At 37.3% G+C, this 23,478-nt stretch overlaps 1 protein-coding gene across 9 annotated transcripts in view; it reads right to left on the reverse strand.

The window, feature by feature from the left end:
- Nucleotides 1-23,478, reverse strand: part of tjp1a (tight junction protein 1a) — a 137,151-nt gene that overhangs the window by 71,581 nt on the left and 42,092 nt on the right. The window contains exon 1 of one of the 9 annotated variants that reach the window (XM_016285375.1): nucleotides 19,907-20,336. The exons of the other annotated variants lie outside the window; for them this stretch is intronic. Coding sequence (XP_016140861.1) covers nucleotides 19,907-19,933 — 27 coding nt within the window. The 5' untranslated portion in view covers nucleotides 19,934-20,336. Of the gene's footprint in view, nucleotides 1-19,906; nucleotides 20,337-23,478 lie in introns of those variants that run through there. 9 annotated transcript variants of the gene reach the window in all.

The following is a 23,478-nucleotide window of genomic DNA, read 5'->3' on the forward strand; positions in this document are numbered from 1 at the left end:
TGCTTTCGCCTAGAAACACACAGCGTCTCCCTGACATGGCTGCTTCAACACTAACTGCGGTTACTGAAACCACGCCTTCTTTCTTTGCGTGAATATTTGGGCGCATTATGCAAATATTTCCACATAGTGAACGAGATATGTGGGGGCGTGTTAGAACGAGCCATTTTAGGGGGGCGTGACAGAGTCTTAACTTTGATAAAGAATATCTCTTTGGATTTGAGACTTTAGTCTTTGCAACTTCAGGGACCTTATCTATGCACAATCAGCTTGTAACACTCCAAAGAGAAAGGAAAACTTGAAATCTCATCATATGACCCCTTTAAGAAAAGACCACAGAAATGTAAAAGGATATTAAGCACTAACTGCAAGAACATGATCTCATGTTTTACTAACACGGCAGACAGACTGAATGTTTGATGTGCAAAGAAGAAGTAGAGATAAAAATATAAAAACCTCTAATCCTGTGCACTAGGATTAAAAAGTTAATCTCCACCATGTCCACGCTTCTTTTAAACGTCCTCACAGCCTGAGAAAGGCCATCATCAGCAGGAAAAAGCCAGCAAACCACTAACATACAAATACAGGACACTGAACTCCATCTCACACCTCATGTGTCTGGCATCTTAAGAAGGTTTCCTGATTTACGTAGTAACCTAAAGTGACCATTTTTGGTAGATCCACCAGAACCTGCAGAGTCTCGCTACACAAAGTAGAGATCATGAGTTCTAAAAAACAACTCAAATGTGGCAAAACTGCATAAAAGACCTTATATAGTCTAAAACGTCCATGAGTGACTCAGTTCTCTCGCTAATTTCCATGTGTTTAAACAAGCAAGACCCTCTGATAAGACCTTCTCTTTCCCAGCATGGCACATGGTGAACATGCTAACTGACCCTTTATTGCCACAGTGTTTTGCAGGCACCCTCATAGCAAGGTCATCTGAACTCAACCAAACATCTCTGAGCTGACAGCACAAATGGAGAACAGTCGGAACAGCACATAAACCCTTCAAGTACGTCTTCTTGTATACTCACTAAAGTATAAGACTCCTTCAAGAGCAGTTCACCCACCTCTAGAGTCAATAACCTCTTCATTCAAAGCATGGTAAAGACGTATGCACTGACTGGATTATCTCTCTCTCACTCTTAACTCAGACACACACACACACACACACACACACACATTTTATTTTAAGTTTGCAGTGGCAAAGCGCTTGCAGGTTAGGGAAGATAACCAGGCCGCAGATTCTGGCCTTGCCACAGGAGTTTTTAAATCAGCACTGCACTGACCCAATGAGCACTCACTGAGTTATCTGCCCTACACACATACACACAGACACACACAATTCCACAGGGTAGGAATGTGCTGATAAGAAGCCAAGGCCCTTCACACTCTCTTTCATTCTCTCTCTGACAGAATTGTGATGTTTGTCTAAAAAAAAAAACCTGAAGATTTTCTTATAACCATTTTGAATCATTAAATGTTGACAATTTGGAGTTAAAATACTTAAAGGGGTCATATGATATTGCTAAAAAAGAACATTATTTTGTGTATTTGGTGTAATGAAACATGTTTATGCGGTTTAAGGTTCAAAAAACATTATTTTCCACATACTGTACATTATTGTTTTTCCTCTATGCCCCGCTTTTCTGAAACGTGTCGATTTTTACAAAGCTCATCGGTCTGAAAACCGAGGTGTACGCTGATTGGCCAGCTATCTAGTGCGTTGTGATCGGCCGAATACATCAAGCGTGTGACGGAAATGTTATGCCCCTTAACATACTGTGATGCCGTGTCCCGGAGATTCGAAACAAAACCATTAAAACCAATTATAAACTAGGCATTTGTTGCATCCAGTGGGACATAATTACTGATTATAATGATTTATACTGTCTTTTTACGCGTTGCATCGCGCCGCGTAAACATAAAACCATGTTTGCATTTGTGATCGGAGAAATAACAAACAACAAGTGCTACTCTACACTGCTCAAAACTCGCGTTTGAATCGTCAGTGGCAAATCCTTTAAATATGAAAATGTACTTACAGTCTGTGACCGCTCGCAGCCGGCATTGTAGTCTACTCTCCCAGGTTCAGAAAACAGTTCTACATAAAATGCGCTGCACACATCTGAATATTTGGGTGGAACAGTGTTAATACAACTTAACCACTGATTTCTAGTCGTGTCCTCTTTTGGAAGACCAAACAAAGCAAATTTTCGCTTTCGCAACCAAACACACAGCATCTTCACAACACGGCGGTGGCAGCAACAATAAAGTTACGCCTTCTTTCTTTGCGTGAACATTTGGGCGGCGTTATGTAAATCTTCCCACATCGTGATGTAGACATGTGGGGGCGTGTTAGAACGAGGCGTTTTAAGAGGGCGTGGATGAGTCTTAACTTCTATAAAGAATATCTCTTTGGGTTTGAGACTTTATAGTCTTTGCAACTTTAGGGATCTCATCTATTCACGAACAGCTTGTAACACTCCAAAGAGAAGGGAAAACTTGAAATCGCATCATATGACCCCTTTAAAAGAAAAAAAAAATCTTACTGACCCAAATCTTTTGAACAGGAGTAAATGGTTAAGATGAACAAGAGGAGAAACTAAAAATACAGTCATAAAGTTAAGCCTGTCTAAAGGGGGAGGTGGTCTTATTTATTCGATAACGTGGTGTTGTGCAATGTCCATGTTCAGAGCTCTGAGCTAACAACCGAAACGAGGCTGTTCCCACATCTGAATTCCACAGCCAGAATCTGTGATGCAAAACACACACACATACAGAAGCACAATGATGTGTAACTGTACAACAACAGCCTCATTCAGCAGGGGGTCCCTTTGTCAGGGTGTATGTAAGAGAGAGATAGAGTGTGAAAGAAAGAGAAACAAAAGAAGGACGGGCAAAATGATGAGTGAGAGGGGAAAGAGAGGGATAAATAGGAGACCTTGGTTCTGCTTATGTCCCAGACCCACAGAAATAGCAATCACCCCAGATAGGCCTCCCAGCCGAGGGTCACATGACCAGTCCAAGCTCACTCAAAGGAATTCCCAAGCCCTTACAGACAGCATTCTGCCCCACAATGCCTGTTCTGTGGCCCAAGATAGACAGCCTGAGAGTTAATGAGGTGCAGCTAAAGCCAGATTAATTCCCTTCACCACTAGTACAGTATATAATTAATATCCAGGAATAATTAGGGCCTCCCCCGCATATAATCACAGAGCATATGTGTATGAGTCCATATATTTCTATACTAATAATATATAACCGGTATTATCACTCAAATATTTACACTGTGAAATGCTAACAATTCCCTTATGCACTTGCTCAAAAGTTTGAGGTAAACAACCCTCTAAAATGCTAGACTAGTAATTCACTCTGGGCAACTAAATTATGTCTAACATTAGCCATTGGCTAATAAATTCTTAGATTTTACTCACCAGTGTGTGAGTTGGAGGCTAAGTTAAAGATTAGCATAAACTTCAGAGTTTCACTCTCTGTCAAGCGCAGCATACATGTATTTGACGTACCGTAAACTCGTGTGAAAGCGCATTACTCGTCGTCTCTTTGCTGAGAGCACGGTTTCTCACACCAGAGAGAAAGAGCGAGAGAGTCTTACATAGCATGCCGAATCTACGCACTACATGAAAACAATATTCTTTGTTGTATTTTCCTGTCAAAATAACGGAGTTTGTTTGGAATTCTTCAGCTTTTAAGAACAAGCAGAAGATACGCCTGTTTCTCCAGTAGTGGGCGGAACTAATGCACAAACGGCAATCTCATTGGCTAGAGCACATCTATCCATCGTCCCTGTTTTTGATTTCAGCAAATCAGTTCGAGCGAACACAGACAACATAATTAATATTCATGAACCCAGTAGCTCATTAATCCTGAGTGCGTTTTATATTGTTATTAGTAGTAGAATTTGTAGTATTATTCTTATCTTATCAGCATTATTGTTAGTTTTTCCCCTTTTTTTTACAGAAACACTGAATGAGCAACAATATCTTAAGTTCAGTTAAAATGACAAATATGCATTCATACATGGTTACCAAGTTTTAATTCTGATTACTAAAGTTCTATCATTAAATAATGCTTAATTATCATATCTTAATATCATATTATAATGCTTGACTGACTGATGTTAAGAGTGTACTTTCAGATATTTAAAAACCCGTGTTATTTTACAAACATAAGTTTATATATATACACACACATACATACAGTATATATATATATATGCATACAGTATATATTAGGGGTGTAACTGTACACAAATATGGCAGTTCGGTACGTACCTCGTTTTTAACGTCACGGTTCGGTATGATTTCGGTACAGCAGGGGGAAAAACTAACCTTTTTTTTTTTTAACAAGTTGCTCTTTCTTTAAATACATTCAGTTATACATTCAAATTTTCTTAGTGATAAAAATCTACCTCAGCTTATGCTTAAAACTATAGGGAGACCTTTTACATTATAAGGTTATAATTAGGCCTAACAACTTAACCCAAACTTAAATTTAATTGCTATTTATTTTTAAATAGATGATCAACACTCAACTTAAAAAAAGAAAAAGAAAAAAAATGTATGCAAGCATGTAAATTGCATATAATCCAGTTTTTAAATTAACTTATAAAATACAATTTCTAAGCTATTTGTTAAAATATATTAAATTACACAATGGCTGTCATAGCATGTTTCATAACAGATTAATTTAAACATACTGTACATTAAGTAATTAAGACTAACAGGTTTAGTAAAATATAATGAGTATATGGTGTAATATTTCGCAAAATGCTCCTCTCTAGACTTAATTTCTCTAGTGAACTAACGAGCTGTGGACACTGATGACTTGCTGAGGTAATGTTTTTTTTGTTTTCATTTAAATGTTTTAGTTTTGAAATGTTGTTGTATGCATTTGTAATTTGTATTTAATTTATTTTATTTTCTTAAATGTGTGTGTATATATATAGTATTTATAGAGTTTTAGCTTTTAGTTTTAATTACTTTAGATAAAAGCGTCTGCTAAATGACTAAAAGTAAAGTCAAGTAAAAGTAAATTAAATGCTACGTGACATTTTATGTCCACGCTGTATTGTTGATGTCTTTGAAAAATTCAGTCATGTTTATTCGCGTTAAAACTAGTAGTACAGAGGAAGGAATTATCGCGTTCAATCGCGCTCCGCTCTGCACAAATCAGCGGGGCGTCACGGCTCAGACACGGGAACCGGAGCTGATCGCGGCCGCTCTAGTCAGTGCTTGTGTTGGGATTATACCAGCACGTTTCTGAACCGTCCCAGAAGCGGCTCTCTAAGGCGTTTATACAGCGATCTGTCATGCCACATAAAAGACGGTCAAAACGGCATTTATTATTTGAATTTCCTGAGAAGAGAAGAAAAAAAAAAAGCTGTATTCATGCAGTACACATCCGTACCGAAACGGTTCGGTACAAATACGTGTACCATTACACCCCTAGTATATATATATATATATATATATATATATATATATATATATGCATGCATACAGTATATATATAAAATAAATAAATAAAATGGTATATTAGTCTGGCGAATAAACAAAAAAAAAAAAAGACTAGCCAATGGCGATTCTATTGCCAAGCTGTGTGTAGAGGGTTGGTAATAGGGCTGCACGATAAATCGCATGCGATATTTAATGTGAATCTTCTCAGAAAGCCGGTTCTGTAATCAGCAGTAAATCTCCATCACCTGCGGGCTTTCACATTGAGCAGCATTAACTACACAGAGCCGTTGTTCATTGACGAGCTGCGCAAAAAATCACGTGAATATGAACGTGGTTTTGCGCAGCTCGTCAGTGAACAACGGTTGGTAAGTAATATTTTCTTTCCCTCCTTGACAGAAATTAATACTTTTATTTAGCAAGGATACATTCAACTGATCAAAAGCGAGAGTAAAACATAAAAAAAATTCTGCTTTCAAATAAATGCTGTTCTTTTGAACTTCTTATTTAAAGAATCCTGAAAAACAACAATTCCAAATATTAAGCAGCACAACTATTTTAAACTTGAATGGGTCATATGATGCTTTTTTAAAGATCATTTGGCAGAGTCTTATCTTTGATAAAGAATATCTCTTTGGTTTTGAGACTTTAGTCTTTGCAACTTCAGGGATCTTATCTATGCACAATCAGCTTGTAACACTCCAAAGAGAAAGGAAAACTTGAAATCTCATCATATGACCCCTTTAAGGTAATAATAAGAAATAAGCAACAAATCAGCATATTACAATGATTTCTGAAGGAACATGTGACACCAAACAAACAAAAAATACACGATAGAGCATATTACAAAAACATTTTATAAATAAAAAGGCAACAGAGCATACTTAATGTGTAAAAAAAAAATTCTAATTACCACTTTGAGAAAAATGGCACTCAAGAAAATGGAGGGCTTCCCCTTGAAACTAATTATCTTGAACCAAGAACTGCAAACATCTGAGGCCAGGGGTGGGATAATTTAGTTTAACACAAAAGGTTTGTGAAGTTTGTCTCAACAAAAACTCAGTCGGTCTAGACTGAAGCAAAACAAAACTAGATGACTCTCAATATAATCAACTAAGCTGTCCAAAGCAGAATGCCCGATGTGGCACATGCAATTATTTACCTGTCTGAAGGAATTAAATTTTTTATTTAGAATTATTATTTATTTCATTGTTTAAAGTCCTAGATTTTAAGTATATTTTATTGTTGGTAGGTTCTGTAAGTTACCTGATCATTCAGATCTCAAATCAATGGAAACGTGGCCAGTTCAGTAGAGGCAAAGATGAATAGAGAAAAGCTATATCTGATTTAATTGTTTGAAAAATAAAGTTGCAGAACTTCAGATTCAAGCCAAACTCCATTCATGCTGAAATTCATAAGAACCTCTTACAAATCTAGTAAAAAAAGTTAATTAAAATAGCTCAAGAGGAGTTGAAAGCCAAATGAAGTCAAAAGAGCTTTCAGCAGTATGTGCAATTATGCTACTTAAAACTTATGGGACACGGCAACAGTGAGAAAATTGCTCAAGCGTTATCTTCAAAACAGCCTTCTAAAGTTTCCCCAGCTTCATAAACACAGAGTAAATCTCAGCCAACCCGCTTTGTGCTGTGAGCACAGCAAAGCTGAGGTCAGGGGAGTGAGGGGACCTGGGTCTGAGAAAGTAGGCCTAATGGAAAGCTGGACCGACAACAGACACTGAGAAGCCAAGAAAGACTGCCCGCTAAAAACACAAACAGACTTTACTAAGAGAGTTTTTACAAGATAACGTGCGTTCTCATGTGGTAGTGAGCTTGTCAGCTTTAGTATCTTTCAGAGCCCTGCACTCACATAAACGCCACAAAATCACTAATGCACACACAAACCAAACCTTTAAACGAAGACCATCATCGCAATTAGGGATGCACCGATATGAAAATTTTGGCCGATACCGATAACCGATTATTCTTTATTTTTGAAAGCCGATAACCGATATGTTGGCCGATAAATCTATATCCAAATTGTTATATACTTTTTGAGAGCCTGATTACAAAAAAGGTCTCATCATTAAAAGCCACATCCCAAACACTTCAACGTACAATTGCACAAAAGGCTGCAAACGAACAGCGCGCATCTGAAGTATCTCTGAAGGAAATAATGCATTATTTATCGGCTTTAAGATATCGGCCAAATTGTCTTATCAGGCCGATACCGATAACAGAAAAAATGAGCCGATATGGGCCGATACCGATATGGTGGCCGATATATCGTGCATCCCTAATCGCAATATTCTCACTAGGGGTGGGACGGTTCCAGGAAAAAAAAAATCGAACCGTACAATTCTTCACACACGGTTCGACCGCGATTCAACTTAAATCTGACAACGCATCTGTAATATGGTTTGTTTGCTATAAATAACACGTAAAACAAACAGGGTTCGGCTAATATACGTTTCTGTGGATGGATGCGCATTCTGGCTTCGCGCACAGGTGAGACCTGAACAGCACACGTTGATATCTGTGTTAAACTAAACTAATTTAAGCTTTGCCAGTTTAAACATTTAAGAGCCAGAGGGCGCGCGCAGTGACAAGTTTGTGCGTGTGCTCATCCGAAGCGCGCAAACACGCGTCTCAGAACGCGCGCGCATATATTGAGCTTTTAGTATTGTGTTTAAATGGACAAATTCACACAAAAAGTATGTCAAAATGCCCGTCTTGGTAAGTATCCTATAGCAGACATAGCTGGCTGAACGTAATGTATCAGTGCACTGGATCAGTGCATTCTCTTAAAGTGACAGCACTTTCTTAATATTAATCAAACAGCAACAACAAAGAAATCATTCACTGCTCTTGAGCGAATAGCTTTTGTAACTTTAATAAAGATTAAGCTTTAATTTATACAGTCAAATATGCAATGCTGTTTTACATTTCATTACTTTATTCAATTTCTGTACCTGAAAACTAACGTTAGACCTACCTAAAAAAAAACAGAAAATCACCGTTTATTTTATTTGTATCTTTACTCTTTTGTATTTATTTGTGCTGTTGCTTGTAGTTAGATTATTCTTATTTTCTTTATTTTTACAGTATAGTTTTTGCCTAAACATTGCGCATACCGAACCGTACCGAAACCATGACTCTAAAACGGTGATACAAACCGAACCGTGAGTAAGTTGAACCGTTCCACCCCTAATTCTCACACACTCCATCCCCACACACCAAATCTAGGTGCGTTCACTATCATTATGCACACATGATACAATAATAACAGACTATTATCAAATAAACACAGCCATTGCAGTCTTAGAGGTAAATAAACGCTGCGAGGTCTGTAATCTCTTCAAACTCAGTCTGCATTTAGTCATCGCTTAAACAACAATTATACGGGGGCAATACCGTTGAAAATAATCCACCTTATCAATGCGACTTACTCCACGGATCTGCTCAGAACACACAAGCTAGATGGGCATCACCTATTATATTCAACCAGTTCAATCTGAGGTAACATGAAGGAATTTGGCATGCTGAGTGTGCGTCTGGGTCACTGTAGCCCACAATCTCCTGTAGGGCTCTGTACTATCATGGTTGAGAGAAGAAGGCTCACTAAAACTCGACATGTGATTCAGATTAAAGCAGATTTTTTTTTCTGTACGTTCCCCCATTCTCTCAGCCAGATTGGTGTACATCAAGTAGCACTGATAAATGTGATGGAAAATCTTTGGGTAAAAATAAATAAAAACGATCTTCCCAGTGGAAAACAACTTTTTTAAACTAAGCAGAAAAAAGTCTTGTTCCATACATGCACAACTTACCGACACCAGACAGATAAAGACATTAACAAATGATGGCGAACATTTACACACAAACAACTGATATATGGTGTTCAGAAATGTTTCTAATCACAATGAGGTAATGTGGAGAACTAGAATAGATACCATTACTCCAACACCAAAAAAAACAACAACAATAAAATATGGGAAGGTCTACCAAAACTTTCTGACTCCATGTAGCAGCTACAGCTCTGCAAGTATGTTTGAAAAATGTCCCTCCTTATTTCAGTTCAGCCCATTTGTTCAGCACATTTAAAATGGAAAACATTTAAAATCAAAAATGTAATAGATTTTTTAAAATATATATTCATTTATTATTTTTATAACATTTTTCCAAATGAGGACATCCCCAAAAGGAGGTTGTGTCAGATTTTGCTCACTTCTGGTTACAAATTTGTCCCCAAAATATGGTAGGTGTACACACAAATCATTTATTGTAAGCCGTTCCTATCTCACACCAAATTGATGTGCTTAAAAAAAAAAGAAAAGAAACTTTAAGTACAAATGTAGCTGATTGCGTCGCCTAAATTTAGCATGTTCTGTTACAGCTGCCTCGCTGAGTACTTGACCACTCTTAGGCAGGGGCGGACTTACCCATTAGGCAAAGGTAGGCGACCGCCTTGGGCCCCCAAAAGCCAAGGGCCCCCTAAAATGCTTTTCATATAGGATATGCGTATTAAGCACTGACACGCGAACGTTTGCTGTTTACGGTGTTTATTACCACGACAACCGTCCGAGTCAGTGGCGCCTGCAGGTGTAGGGCTGTACGCACTGCGAGTACCATGAGCGCTCAGACTGATCTGAGATTTGCCCCGCAAACATTTCAGCAGTTATTATAGGCCTGCGTGTCCCGTATTTCTGTCGACTGAACACATGCAGTTTATTATGAATTTATCAGTCTTTTGAATGCCAAAGTCAATTTCTGCATAGAAATATTACACCAAATAGAAGCAGAAAATCGTGCTATACGCACTTTCATGAGATCGGGTTAGCCTACAACAATGAATTTGTTGGCTATTTTACAAATGGGAATACAACGAATTCATGACAATGTTTACATTCAAGCTACCCCTAAAATTTATAGTGAAAAGTACTTTAAAAGCGTCTGGAACGCAATTAAGTAATTTTAAAGCTGTTTTTTAAAGCATTTGCTGCATTGATAAAAAATATTAATAATTAACATACAAAATTGCGTTGCAGCAAATCCTTTAAATTTTAAGGTATTCAGAACAGAGCAACATAAAAATCAGAAAAAACAGCTATACAATTATAGGACAAAGTTTTACATATGCCATTCTAATTTGTGTTTTTTTTTTAATTGTACGGAATTATAAAACAAAACAAATTATAATTGATTCCATCAATTCTAGTGATAAAAAAAATGACTCGCCATCTCCTAATTGGATGTGCCTTTAGAGAGAAATGCACGGATTACATAATGAAAGAGTTTATTTTATTAGGAGTCTATTTTTGATTTGAATTATTTCGTTTTAACGTAGTAATTTAAAGCTTTCTATATATTTTTATCATGTCTGAGTTTAGGTTCATCATTGTGAAGCGCTCCTGTTCAAGCCCGAGACGGCAGAAAGCGTTTGTTTTATTTATTTTATAAAAGCACAATGTTTTGTTGATATTGTGAGTGCACACAAATAAAACTAGACCCTTTACAGTTTAGAATGACGTATTACTCTTAGCTTTATGAGCAAAAATGACTGTGTATTTTAAGTTGTTTCCACTGTTAGAAAAAAATGCAAGTGATCGCACTGGCGCCTCCATGTCCTGCAGAGCGCGCTTCAGCTTCCACTCTCCGCACAAACGATTGGATATGCGTCTAATGGCGCTTTTCCACTGCGTGGTACGACTCGGCTCGGCTCGGCATGGCTTGCCTCGGTTTGCATTTCCACTGCAGTTTAGTATCGCTTTAGAGTGGGTGGGATTATTCATTTGTCGTTATAGTTGCGCCGCCTCTACTGCCGCGACTCCTGAAAAACGTTTATTCCGCATCGCCCCATCAAGCTCTCGCTGGATCCGCTCCTCTGCTATCAACGAGAGGAGCGTCTGTACTTCCTCAACAGACAACGAAACAGCCACTTTTTGGTTGTTTAAAAAGGTGACAGCGCACATTTATATAGGTTAAACATTTAAACTAACATTGTGATATACTTGTACTGTTTTATATAGATTATATTTTAGGCAAGTCCTGATGATTAGAGAAGGCTAAATTGATCAAACATAGGCTATAGGCTATGATCAATTCACTGTCTGCCGCTGTCCGTTAATTAAAAAAAAAAAAAAAAAGTACATTTAACGAACAAAAAATACTCCAAATGTTTTTTTTAAATTTACTTTATAAAAAAACTAAAAATATAATCACTTTTCCATTACATACAAAACGGAACTATTTTAATAGCTGAAACAGTAGTATAAGCTTTTTTTGGGAAAAGGGCAAAAAAGACAGGCTAGGACCTATATTTGAGGCCCGTGCAGGGCTTTAATCCACTTCATCCAACGCTGTTTTGTTCTCATCTGTGAGCATGCTCTTGATATATGTATTTTAGGTGTGTAAATGTATAATTGCCTTTTCATTTTATTTAAATTTGTAGTTAAAACAACTAAAAATAAATGTATTTTAAAGTTTAGAATTATACAGCCTTTGCACACAGGCTTATGCTGAAAACAACAAAAAAGGAACCTCAAGATTGATCTAGGAAAATGTGTGGAAATGTATAGGGCCCCATTCCTATATTTTGCCTGGGCCCCCAATTCACTAAATCCGCCCCTGCTCTTAGTGGTCATTGACATGTCGCACCTAAAGACGCATTGGAAAACACTAAGCGCGACACTTTCTGCCTTTTCCCCAAAGCGTTCGGGCGCATGCGCTCCAGAGGCGTCTGCCATTGCTAAGCAACCATGACCTGCGCAGTTCATGAAGACGCGGATGTTTCAGCAAAGGATAAATGGATTTGCAGCACTAAAAATCACTTGCAGTAGTTCTGCTACTAAATTTATTTAAAAATGTATATCCTATACAGCTATGTTCAGCTGTTCCTTCATCTTGGCTGAGCTTTCAATGTTGTTACGGGAAAGGATGAAGCTGATTGGTTGGTTCTTGTCACATGACCCACAGTGCGCTTGCGGCATTCTGAAAAGTTGCAAGATTTAATGTTAAATATTTTTTATAGGTTAATAATCAGGGTCTGCACTCAGTTTGTGATATTCCTGTTATACAGTATTTTAGAGTAAAAAGTAGGGATGCAACAATACAGTTCAATACAAAACAGCCCACGGTTCAATAAATACCTCAGTTTTTGGTTTAGTTCTTTTTTGCTATTTTTAAATGCCATTTAAAAAAAAGTAGCATTATTTTTATGGATTGGCCATTATTTAGTGCTATGAACACATGTAATGCGTTTCATTCACACTGGACGCCTGAGGGCGCCCTCACGCAGAAAATCCACATATACATTATAGAAGAAATAGAACTCCGGATGCTAGGAAATCCCCAATATGGACAAAAACAGCCAGCTATCGCTGTAACTGAATGAAAGAAGACAGAAACACTTTGAATGATGACATTCAAAAAGAACATTAAGATAATAAACACTGTACTGCGACAATGTTTATCTGTGTTCTTAAAACCACCTAGAGTATTTTAATAATTAAGTAACGTTATATTTATAATCCACTGCTAATCGCCGTTATTCCAGTGTAGAATTTATTTCTGCGTCATTCTGTGATAAGAAGCCACATCGGATCAAGAGGAAAACTATTTTAAATATTTGTCTGATGTTGTGCAGTAAAATAATGTTATAATGTTCCTTTTTGTTGTTGGACAAAAGGTTTAGTCATTACAAGGGAAGATGCTCGGCATGTGTTGCTTTTTAAGATGCAGGCGTTTCCTCATCTCAGCGCCCAGACTCATGGACACACAAACAGAGCCAGCTTGGAGAGAAATAAAACACAAAGAATTTTAAAAGCAAAACCTATTAAAAAAATGCTCCGATTGGTTGAACTATTCATCTTTTTCTGTTGCTTGTTTTGAATACTGCACGTGGACAGAGGCGTCACCAGGTTTTTTGCGTAGTTTAGAGAGACAAATCGTACCAGCGTGCTTTGAGGTCAAAATGCGTATCCGCTACGCAAAATGCGTACAGGTTGGCAGGTCTGAACTTACTGGCTACTATGGATGTAACGAGTCACTCAACTCACGGTTAGATTCGATTCACGATTTTGATTTCACAATTTGATTCACGTTTTTTTTTTTTTTTACAAAATGAGATTTAAGACAAATTATAAATTAAATGTGTTCTTTTATTATTGCTTGGACAAAATGCTCTACGTTTCTTTGTGAAATTGAAATATAACACTATAATAATATATTAATATAGCACTTGTAAATTATTGCTCTTTTGTTGGTTTTGATTGCTTCTATTGTCCTCATTTGTAAGTCGCTTTGGATAAAAGCGTCTGCTAAATAACAAAATTTAAATAATGTAAATAACAAAACTAAATTGAAATTTTAAAACAAGCCCCAAATCAAATAAATAAGTAACAAATAAAAGAAATCTCTTCATATAAACAAACTAAGGCGTTGTCTGTGCTCTTTCCTTTTCAAATTAAAGGCAACCATTGCATTTTAATCTTGATCCAAACAAAGATGCTGCATACATGCAACATGAGCAGTGTTTAATCTAAATTACATTGTATAGTTTCGAAATTTGAAGCAAAAACAGAATGGTTTGACTTCAGTTTTGTGAAACTATGCATAAAAATATCTGCATGAAACAGAAACAGCAGAGGAGCTGAATGAGAGCAGATGAACTGAACTGAACTGATGAACTTTAATATGCATTATACAGAAGCAAGAGGAAAGAAAAAATACCATCGAAAGACAGCAAGTTCCCCTCAGACATACATTCATATAAACTCCTACCCCTAATTGAATCACGATTTGTTTAGCATCTCAACCGATTTGAATAGTCACATACTTAAATCGAATTTCAACCAGCTCGCGTTTAATCGTTACATCCCTACTGGCTACTATACAGAAACTGAAGAGATAACACATGCAGAGGATTACACATACACTTCTGCTTTCTCCTGTCACATACAGTGCAGATCTAAACCTTGTACAGACTGCCTCAGACAGTTCCAGAACACTGAAAGCCCAGAGAGGAGGACGGAGGGGGGTGGGCTAACAGTGGGTGACAGTAGGGTACAGCCTAATTAAGTCCTCATTAGTTGAGCATTAAACTAAGCAGAAATGTCTAAGAAGTGCAAATGACACAGCCAAGTGAGCCTTCCACTGTGTATATATACACAGGTGCATCTCAATAAATTACTGACCAGCTTTTTGAATATGCTGATTTCATTTTCCAGCAGGATTTGGCACCTGCCCACACTGCCAAAAGCACCAAAAGTTGGTTAAATGACCATGGTGTTGGTGTGCTTGACTGGCCAGCAAACTCACCAGACCTGAACCTCATAGAGAATCTATGGGGTATTGTCAAGAGGAAAATGAGAAAACAAGAGACCAAAAATGCAGATGAGCTGAAGGCCACTGTCAAAGAAACCTGGGCTTCCATACCACCTCAACAGTGCCACAAACTGCTCACCTCCCTGCCATGCTGAATTGAGGCAGTAATTAAAGCAAAAGGAGCCCCTATCAAGTATTGAGTACATGTACAGTAAATTAACATACTTTCCAGAAGGCCAACAATTCACTAAAAATGTTTTTTTTATTGGTCTTATGAAGTACTCTAATTTGTTGAGATAGTGAATTGGTGGGTTTTTCTTAAATGTGAGCCAAAATCATCACAATTAAAAGAACCAAAGACTTAAACTACTTCAATCTGTGTGCATTGAATTTATTTAATACACGAGTTTCACAATTTGAGTTGAATTACTGAAATAAATTAACTTTTCCACAACATTCTAATTTACTGAGATGCACCTGTACTTCTACACACAGATCCGTCACTCTCATGAATCATAAAATATCCATCATAACTGTTGACAAAAGAATACGAGAGGTGAGGCAGTAATACTGACAACGTGCAACACCAATCACATCAAGATATGGGCCCTGCGGTGGAGCTGCACCAAGAGCCCGGTGCTTTTGCTCACCATGGAAACCGCTCAAGCTTTCCAACAACACAGGCACACTCGAGTCTGATTGGCTCTGAGCGGCAAACAGCACATTACACTGCCAGATTTTGATGTTTAGAGTGTTATCTTCAGATTTTTGCAGGAGGCAAAAACTACAGATATAGACAAAGAAACAAACATTCCCATTTCCAGCAAAGAAAATTGAAACTGCATGCCTTCTTTTTTCTAATATGTCTGGTACAGCAGTAAAGTGGAGATATGTTTGTCCTCTGATGATTAAAAAAAACAATTCTGCAAGCTCACAAAGAGGGCCAGAGGATCCAGCAGTAATTAACATAACCTCTCCAGAACAGAAACGTAGGACAAGAGCTCTCTCTCCCTCTCGCTTTTTCTGTTTGACTATGAATACAACCTCGAGGGGCCTATTTATAGTATTACAAATAATTTTCTCTTGTATTTTGTGCATGGGAGAGACAGACAGGTGATCAAGGCTGTATGTACAGTTCCATATTAAACACCTTCATTTTCATTCAAATAGGACACTAGATCTAGTTCCTTCTAGATTGAATTAATGTTTCCCCCTCTAGTATACACCATTTATTTACTCAAGGAAAAGAATATGACATGGTGTTAATCCAGAAAGTCAGATACTGTCAGAGAGGGTGTGAGAGTGAGACAGTCCAGTTTAACAAGAAGTTTTCTACTCAAGAATAGACAATCAGTACCAAACGGTGACTTTATCACACAACTGTAACAGGATTTGCATTTATTACTGACTAGCTTGATTAATCCAAAGATTTTGAATTCTGCTTCGTTAAACCCTAAAACAGAAATTATGACTTCACTGTATTTTATTTACAAATATATTTATTTCTCAGTAATAAAAACAAAAAATCGTTCATGATTTTCCCAAGAACTGTTAAAACAAATGCATACTCAAAAAAATCCCTACCAAAGTCCTAAGTAAGCCCTAAAGAGCAACTTGGTGAGCAATAGAAATGCAATGCATGTGGTGTCATTGATGTCACGTAAAGGACTTTTGTCTCTGTAAGCTGTCTTAAGGCTTGAGTCACAGGTTACCGTGTATCTGGTCTGTTCTGGAACTATTCGGTGATGTTTAAATAACAAATAGTCCCAAACTGAGTACACTGTAGTCTTTTTAACCTTCTCCAAAGGACCTAATGAAAAAGTAATCATCCACATTAATTCTTTGTATTTAAAACTAGGAGACACAACAAAATAGAGCAGATATAGCAGAGACAGAACAAAGAGAAAACAAGGACACAGGGGAGACCGAGCAAAAGTTTAGGACACAAAAACAAGGTCACCCAGTGAGATCCACACCTTAAACAGAGATGACAAAATTTCCACCTGAAAAAATGAAGCCATGTCTTCTCAGGAAAATCTTCTGTTGTTGCTTTAGGGATACACAGTAATAATTACTACATTATCTGCTTATTAAAAACAGCAATAACTATTTAAACTAAGGCCTTCCTACCTTAAAAAAAGAATACTATTCTAGTACTATATTACAGTAACTTAAATATATATCAAATAGTGCTGTCAAAATTAGCATTAACACATGCGATACATTTTTTCAGTTTAACAGCGTTAACAATATTTAACGTAATTTATGCAGGGGCAGAGATAGGGTTGGTCACCCTACTCACAACTGCTGCGTCGGTCTTGTTTTTCTTGTCAAGAACTACGTTTATTAACGGCCACATGAGACGGGAGCATTTTCAGACGCGCCCTCCAACTTTGCCTTAGTCCCAGGAGCTAGTCAAAAAAGCGCAGGAAAGGTACAGATGATGAGGAAGCTTCACTGGAACAACAGTGAACTGCAGTCAGATAAGATGTTGTCAGGCCATATGTCAGTCATTATTTTGTGCTCGTAGCATGTGCTCTTCAATTACACACACAAATGTACCGGCGCACTGTATATCATTTCATATTAAAGCACAAATGAACCTACTAGCATACAATGTCGTAGTTATGTCATCAGTTAAGTAATTCAGTTACCAAAAAGGCAATTAAAGCTGCCTTAAAAATGTGCATGCATGTAGGTATTTGTTATATATGAGTCACATTAAAGAACATGTCTCTGAAATGCAGTGGTTTTCAAAACTGTCCTGGAGCAGCCCAGCATCATCTAACACACCCGATTCAACTCATCAGCTCATGAGTATATACTGTAAGACCTGAAGTGAGTCAGAAAAGGTAAAGAGTAGTGAGAAAATACGATGCGTGTCAGATCCATGTCATGTTCGTCAGCGGCAGCTCTTAAAGCAGCCAAAATAACCTAATAACCAGCTGCTGCGATGTCTGTTAATCAAAGAATAAAAGAAAAAACAGGAAATCAATTACTTTTGTTGCTTTAAGGATTCATCTATATTTAATTTAGAATTTAGTGTTTGATAACTATTTAATTTCTGTATATTTCCTACTTGCTGAAGGGCACAGGTAGCTAAATGTGACATTTATTATAATGGGTTTATGTGAAGATTGTTTTAAGTTCACTTAAATTAGAAGTTGTAATTTTTTTTTTTAAGTCTAATAAATTTAAAATTGATAGCTCTCAATAATCAGTCAATGCTTAAATATCAGGGGAAAAAACTATTTCATAGAGACATTGGAATAAGTGATACTCGCCCATAAATATACTGTCTTCATGTTGTTTCTACTAGAGCTGCACGATTAATCAAATGTGATTGTCATGCACATCTTGTCAGTAAAGCCGGTTCTGTGATTAGTAGTAAATCTCCAGCACGTGCTTTCAGATGGAGCGGCATTTACTACACAGAGCCGTAGTTCACTGACAAGCTACGCAAAATCGCGTTCATAATCGCAGACGATTTAATCGCGCGATTATGAAAGCTGTTAGCGTAGCTTGTCAGTGAACTACGGCTCTGTGTAGTAAATGCTGCTCAATCTGAAAGCACGTGAAAGTACCACATTTAATAACATGTTTTTACTCAGTCGAATGTTTGAAATATATCCTTCTGTGAGAAGATGTGGGTTCTTACACAGAATAAGGCACGCAACATATTTCATAGTATTCTAAGCAGTGATAAAGGCTACGTCGATTAGCATTGCAGTATTATATACTTTATTACAATAAAAATTATAATAAGACAAACTCAGATAAACCATATATTGTCGTAGTCGTGTTTATTAGTCACGTTGAATTAATGAAAGCAGTTAAATCTTCTGTTTATTCAGCAACCGCTATAGGGATTTCCTGGGTTTCTTCTGCGAGACGTATTTGGAGTTTCAGCGCGAGAGCGTCCTCTGGCCTTCGGATGGAGATTTACTGCTGATCACAGAACCGTGCTTCACTGAAAGATACGCACAACAATCGCAGCTTCTGCCTAATCGTGATTTATCACCTTTGCGATTTAATTTCGATTAATCGTGCAGCCCTAGTTTCTACATTCATTTGAAGATTGTATGTGAAATTATTACAATATAAAAGTATATTTCAAAAATTTAATGTTAGGTGGAATTAATCGCGATTTATTTCAGAAAAAAATGTGCAATTAGTTTTTCATTTTTTTTATCGATTGACAGCACTAATATTAAATAAACAAGTTATATACACACAACTGTTTGGGGTCAGTAATATATATATATAGCGAAATGTGCTTGGTGCTAAATGTTTTCTGGATATAATCTCAGTGTCAATACATACCATGGCATTACATCATCACGTAACCATTTCTCCAAGAGAAACTCACCAAACCTGAATGTGCAGTAAACAACCCTGTGTTTTCATATGCTTCTCACACAGTACAGTGGAAGAGGAAGCCCATTCAAGAGCAGTATAAACACACACACAAACACAATGTGCTCCATTGTATTTCGCGAGGCACCTTACACACGTATCCCACGCAAAAACAACTTCTCAGACTCTAATACAGAACTACAAAACCACGGCTCATTCTGATCGAGTCTTCCCCCCACATACCTTACAGTGTAAACAATCCCAAAACAAATATGCAGGCTGAATATAATATAACAACTGAACCAAATATCGCATATAATTTGAAGCTTTTATCAGCATCCGCACAGGCCCGAGTAGTAGTTTCCCGCACCTGCAAAACAGGTAACTCGCGAGTCTTAAACTTATCTAGCCATCAAGGATGTCCATGAATCTTAAAGGGACAGTTCACTCAAAAATGTTCCAACCTCGTAATACTTTTTTCCTGCAATAGAAATGCAGGTATTAGTCAGAATGACAGTCTCGGTCTCCATTCACTTTCTTTATATCTTTTCTTCATGTAATGAAAATGACTGGTGACAGTCATTTCCCTTTGGTGTTCCATTTAAGTTAGAAGGTCGTACATGTTTGAAATAACATGAGGGTTAGTAAATGATCAAAGATTTGTTTTCCAACATGTATCGCTCCTTAAATGGGTCAGGACTCGTATCCCGTCTAATTGTTTTGAAAAGTACCTTTAGTAAAGTAATTTCCTACCTTATTTATTGCTGCCTTGGCAGACATTTTGATATCTTAGTGGCTCCCGGCGTAGCAAGTTTATTGCTGTTGAATATCACTACACCCAAAACACAAAAATATTCCTCCTCCGTCCTGCCCAGCAGCCGCCGCAGCGCCGGGCAAAGCGGGTTTATTTCTTCGGACCGCCCAAAGTCATGTCAACACAGCTGAAATCCCGCAGTCCAAAGTTCATCATCTCTTATTATTATTGCGCGTGAACACGCACAAACTTCAGAAGCTACGCGAATACCGTGCCGATAGTCTCTTTCTCTTTTCAATAAAGTGAAAAACAATAATGAATCGAGACAATCTTGCTATCCTAAAGTCGACCGCGCCACAGAGTTTTATAATATCGATGCGAACCGTCCTACATCGGCAGAAGTTTCAAACAGATGAGCTCGATCCTCGCTTCTCTCTGCTCTCCCAGCAACAATCATGACATGACATGCCTGGAATGGACCATTACAGTCCTGCGGGGGTGGTTGGGTGGAACCGGGACAGTGTGAGCTGTATAACCGCAATCCCAGATGTGTAATTTTTAACTCTTTATGTGTATGCAGCTGTTTCGTGTGTCATTTTCGAGAGTTAAGTGATAAATGTGTCATTATTTTACATTAAACAATAAAGGCAACAATAAAAACTAAAGGGACGCCCCCTTGCCTGACCTTTTTGTTTTGACCTAGGAGCGGATGGAATGGAGAGAGGGAAGCAAGGTAAAGTAGACATGCTTTGTTTTTGGTATAATAAGGTTGAAGTAGGAGAAATAAGGGGTTTCTATATTTTAACGTAAAATAATAATATTAATAATCATTCATTTTTTGGACTAACCAAGCATTCCAAAACATGAGTCAAATTAGGCTGTTTTTCTGATTAACACAATTAAAGCAGAAACAGAAAATAATAATTTTTAAGTAATTTTTAGTAACTCTAATGTTTGTTAAAGTGCCTGTTAAAAAGAGGCGTAAATGAGTATTGGAAACAAAATATGTGATCAAAACCTATTGCATTATTAGGCAAACTAATTATGCCTACTAAAACATGGACTTTGATTTAGTTTTACAGACTTCTAAGATTGTGTGTGCTTTAACCTTTCAGATCAAGTTTTGGTTGATAACAAACCACTCAGGAAACCTAACGGGACATAATTGCTGCAATACAGACCACTTCCTGTGGTTTCCGGGTCCCCTCCCATAGGACAGGGCCCTAGAATGCTGTTTGTATTGTTTTGAAATCAGTATTATGGGCTGTACTTTTCAGTGTAAAATGTCAACTTATGTTTGCAACTGATATAAAGCAAAACAGTTTCACAAAAGCACAAAATATCATTGACTCCTTAAGAGTGCAATCAATCATTTAGTTGTCAGTGATAATCCCTGAAGTATTCCTGTAGTTCAGCAAACAAAAGACTAAAATGGTTTAATTTATATTCAACAAGCCAACTGTCTGTAACAAAGGAAACAAACTCTCTCTAATCTCCACTGTTCTTGAAACTGTCATTAAGATGGTAAAGATTTAATTTCTGAAAACAGCAAAACTAGGATAAAATAAATCTATATTAACTCGGTACCACAATTGCCAAATTAGATACAGCACAAAAATCACAAAATCGGTCTCTAATGACAATGGTTATTTTAGCACTTCAGCACAGTCAAAAAGACAAAACCAAACCAACTTTTACAGTGAAGACACTGAACGCTATGTTCTCTATTAAAAGTCCATTTAATGGTCACAAGGTCACTGCTTGTAGATGTAATTCCACAAATACCTTGATGATTGACAGACAGTTCCAGGGGAGAGGCTAGGGATATTTTGGATTAGTCAAGCTGCTGGATAAATTCTTGTCATAAACCAGACCAGAGGGTTAAACCCAAAATAACTTGGTGTAAGAGGTCACATTCTCTCATAGCTATAGGCTTTAGGAATCATGAAAGAAGGGAAGGAGAGGAAGTGATAGGACAGCGTTATAAAACATTTCAACGACCAATATGTCTCCCCTCAAAGAAATAAAAACCCATTTATTACCCAAGACTTTTAGTGTCGTCACAACATGAAATTTAAACATAAATCCGGACAAACTTTTATGAATCACCATCTGCTAAATGAAATTAAATGTAATACAAGTGATGATGATGAAATATTCGCATTGGAGAAGCCATGAATTACTGTAACTCAAATGTAACTTAAAATGAACTGAAACACAAACACAACTGATGAACAAGATGAACCTCAGCAACACAGAAAAAAACACAAAGAAATAAAATGATAAATACTGCCAATGAGGACAATCGGTCGAGCCTCCTCCATGGCATGTTACGATCCGCATCGAACAGCGAGGATATCAGGATATTCAGCATGCTGTTTGTTAGCGTAGGCAAATCTCAGGTTCCAGAAAACCTCAGAACATCTCTTTCATGTCTTCAAAAGCCCAAGTAAATGACTTAAATGTAAGCCCAAGATGGAGGGGACTGCTATAGCTCGAACTGAAGAGTGAATGGTTCTGATGGAGTAGAGACAGAGAATTAGTGACAGAAAAACACGATCGAAGGCAGCTTTGTCGCGCATGGTTACCCTAAACAGCTCTCGACACGGAGCAACCTGAGGCTTCGCATCAGACGAAGAGCTCAGGTGTGCTCATGGAAGAGCAAGCACTTGGAAAACACTCCCATGGCCTTGGAAATCACACACGCATTCAGTACACACACACACACACACACACAGCGTGAGGCATGTCAAAGGGAAAGCTCAGTTTGCCTGCCTGTAGTTAGAGTCTAATGGACAGTGAAAAGTGCAGATCACATGCTCTGCACCGCCATATTTTAGAATGTAGATGTAATGTAAACACATAAATAAAAAAAACAAAGCACATACATACAGTTCAGTACACATGACCTGAATTGTATTAATTTTAAAGGGAAAAACGCTAAAGCAAAACAGGTTTTATAAATTACATTTAACAGGTCAAATAAATATCAATTTACTGTAAAACACAACTGTAAAAATAGTTTTTAAAAATATGCATGCATTGCCATATAATTTACAATCAATATAAGATTGAAAAAAGACAATACATGTAATTTTACAGTAATTTTACAGTATAGTATTGTTGAATGTACATTTTATGTTGTTTAGTTAATTTAAAGATTTATGAATGAACATAAATCCATAAATCCCCCATGCAAATGCCAAAGGTCTTATTGTACATTTTGATTTATAGCAACTGCATCACTTCACCATTACAAATCAGCTGAAGAAGTTCAGTAGAATGAGGCACCATGGAGAAATATAAACATAAAAAGAACTCAGAGCTTCACCTCTGCAAGCAAAAACAACACAGGGAGATTTGAATCTAAAGCCAGGAACTTCCAACAGATGGAAGTGATACAGTGTTCTCTTTCATCTCGTTCTTCTCTTGGCTACACTATATTGACTTAACAGTTTTAATGTGGGGGGGGGGGAAACAAATTGACCGTATCTTGTTTCTAGAGGCTTTATTTACTCTAAAAGTTTTTGCCTTAATGTGCCCTGTTTCCCCAGCTAACGAAAACCGTCTG

The sequence above is a fragment of the Sinocyclocheilus grahami genome, unplaced genomic scaffold (assembly GCF_001515645.1).
Source record: "Sinocyclocheilus grahami isolate Dianchi unplaced genomic scaffold, SAMN03320097.WGS_v1.1 scaffold196.1, whole genome shotgun sequence".
Taxonomy (NCBI): Eukaryota; Metazoa; Chordata; class Actinopteri; order Cypriniformes; family Cyprinidae; genus Sinocyclocheilus; species Sinocyclocheilus grahami.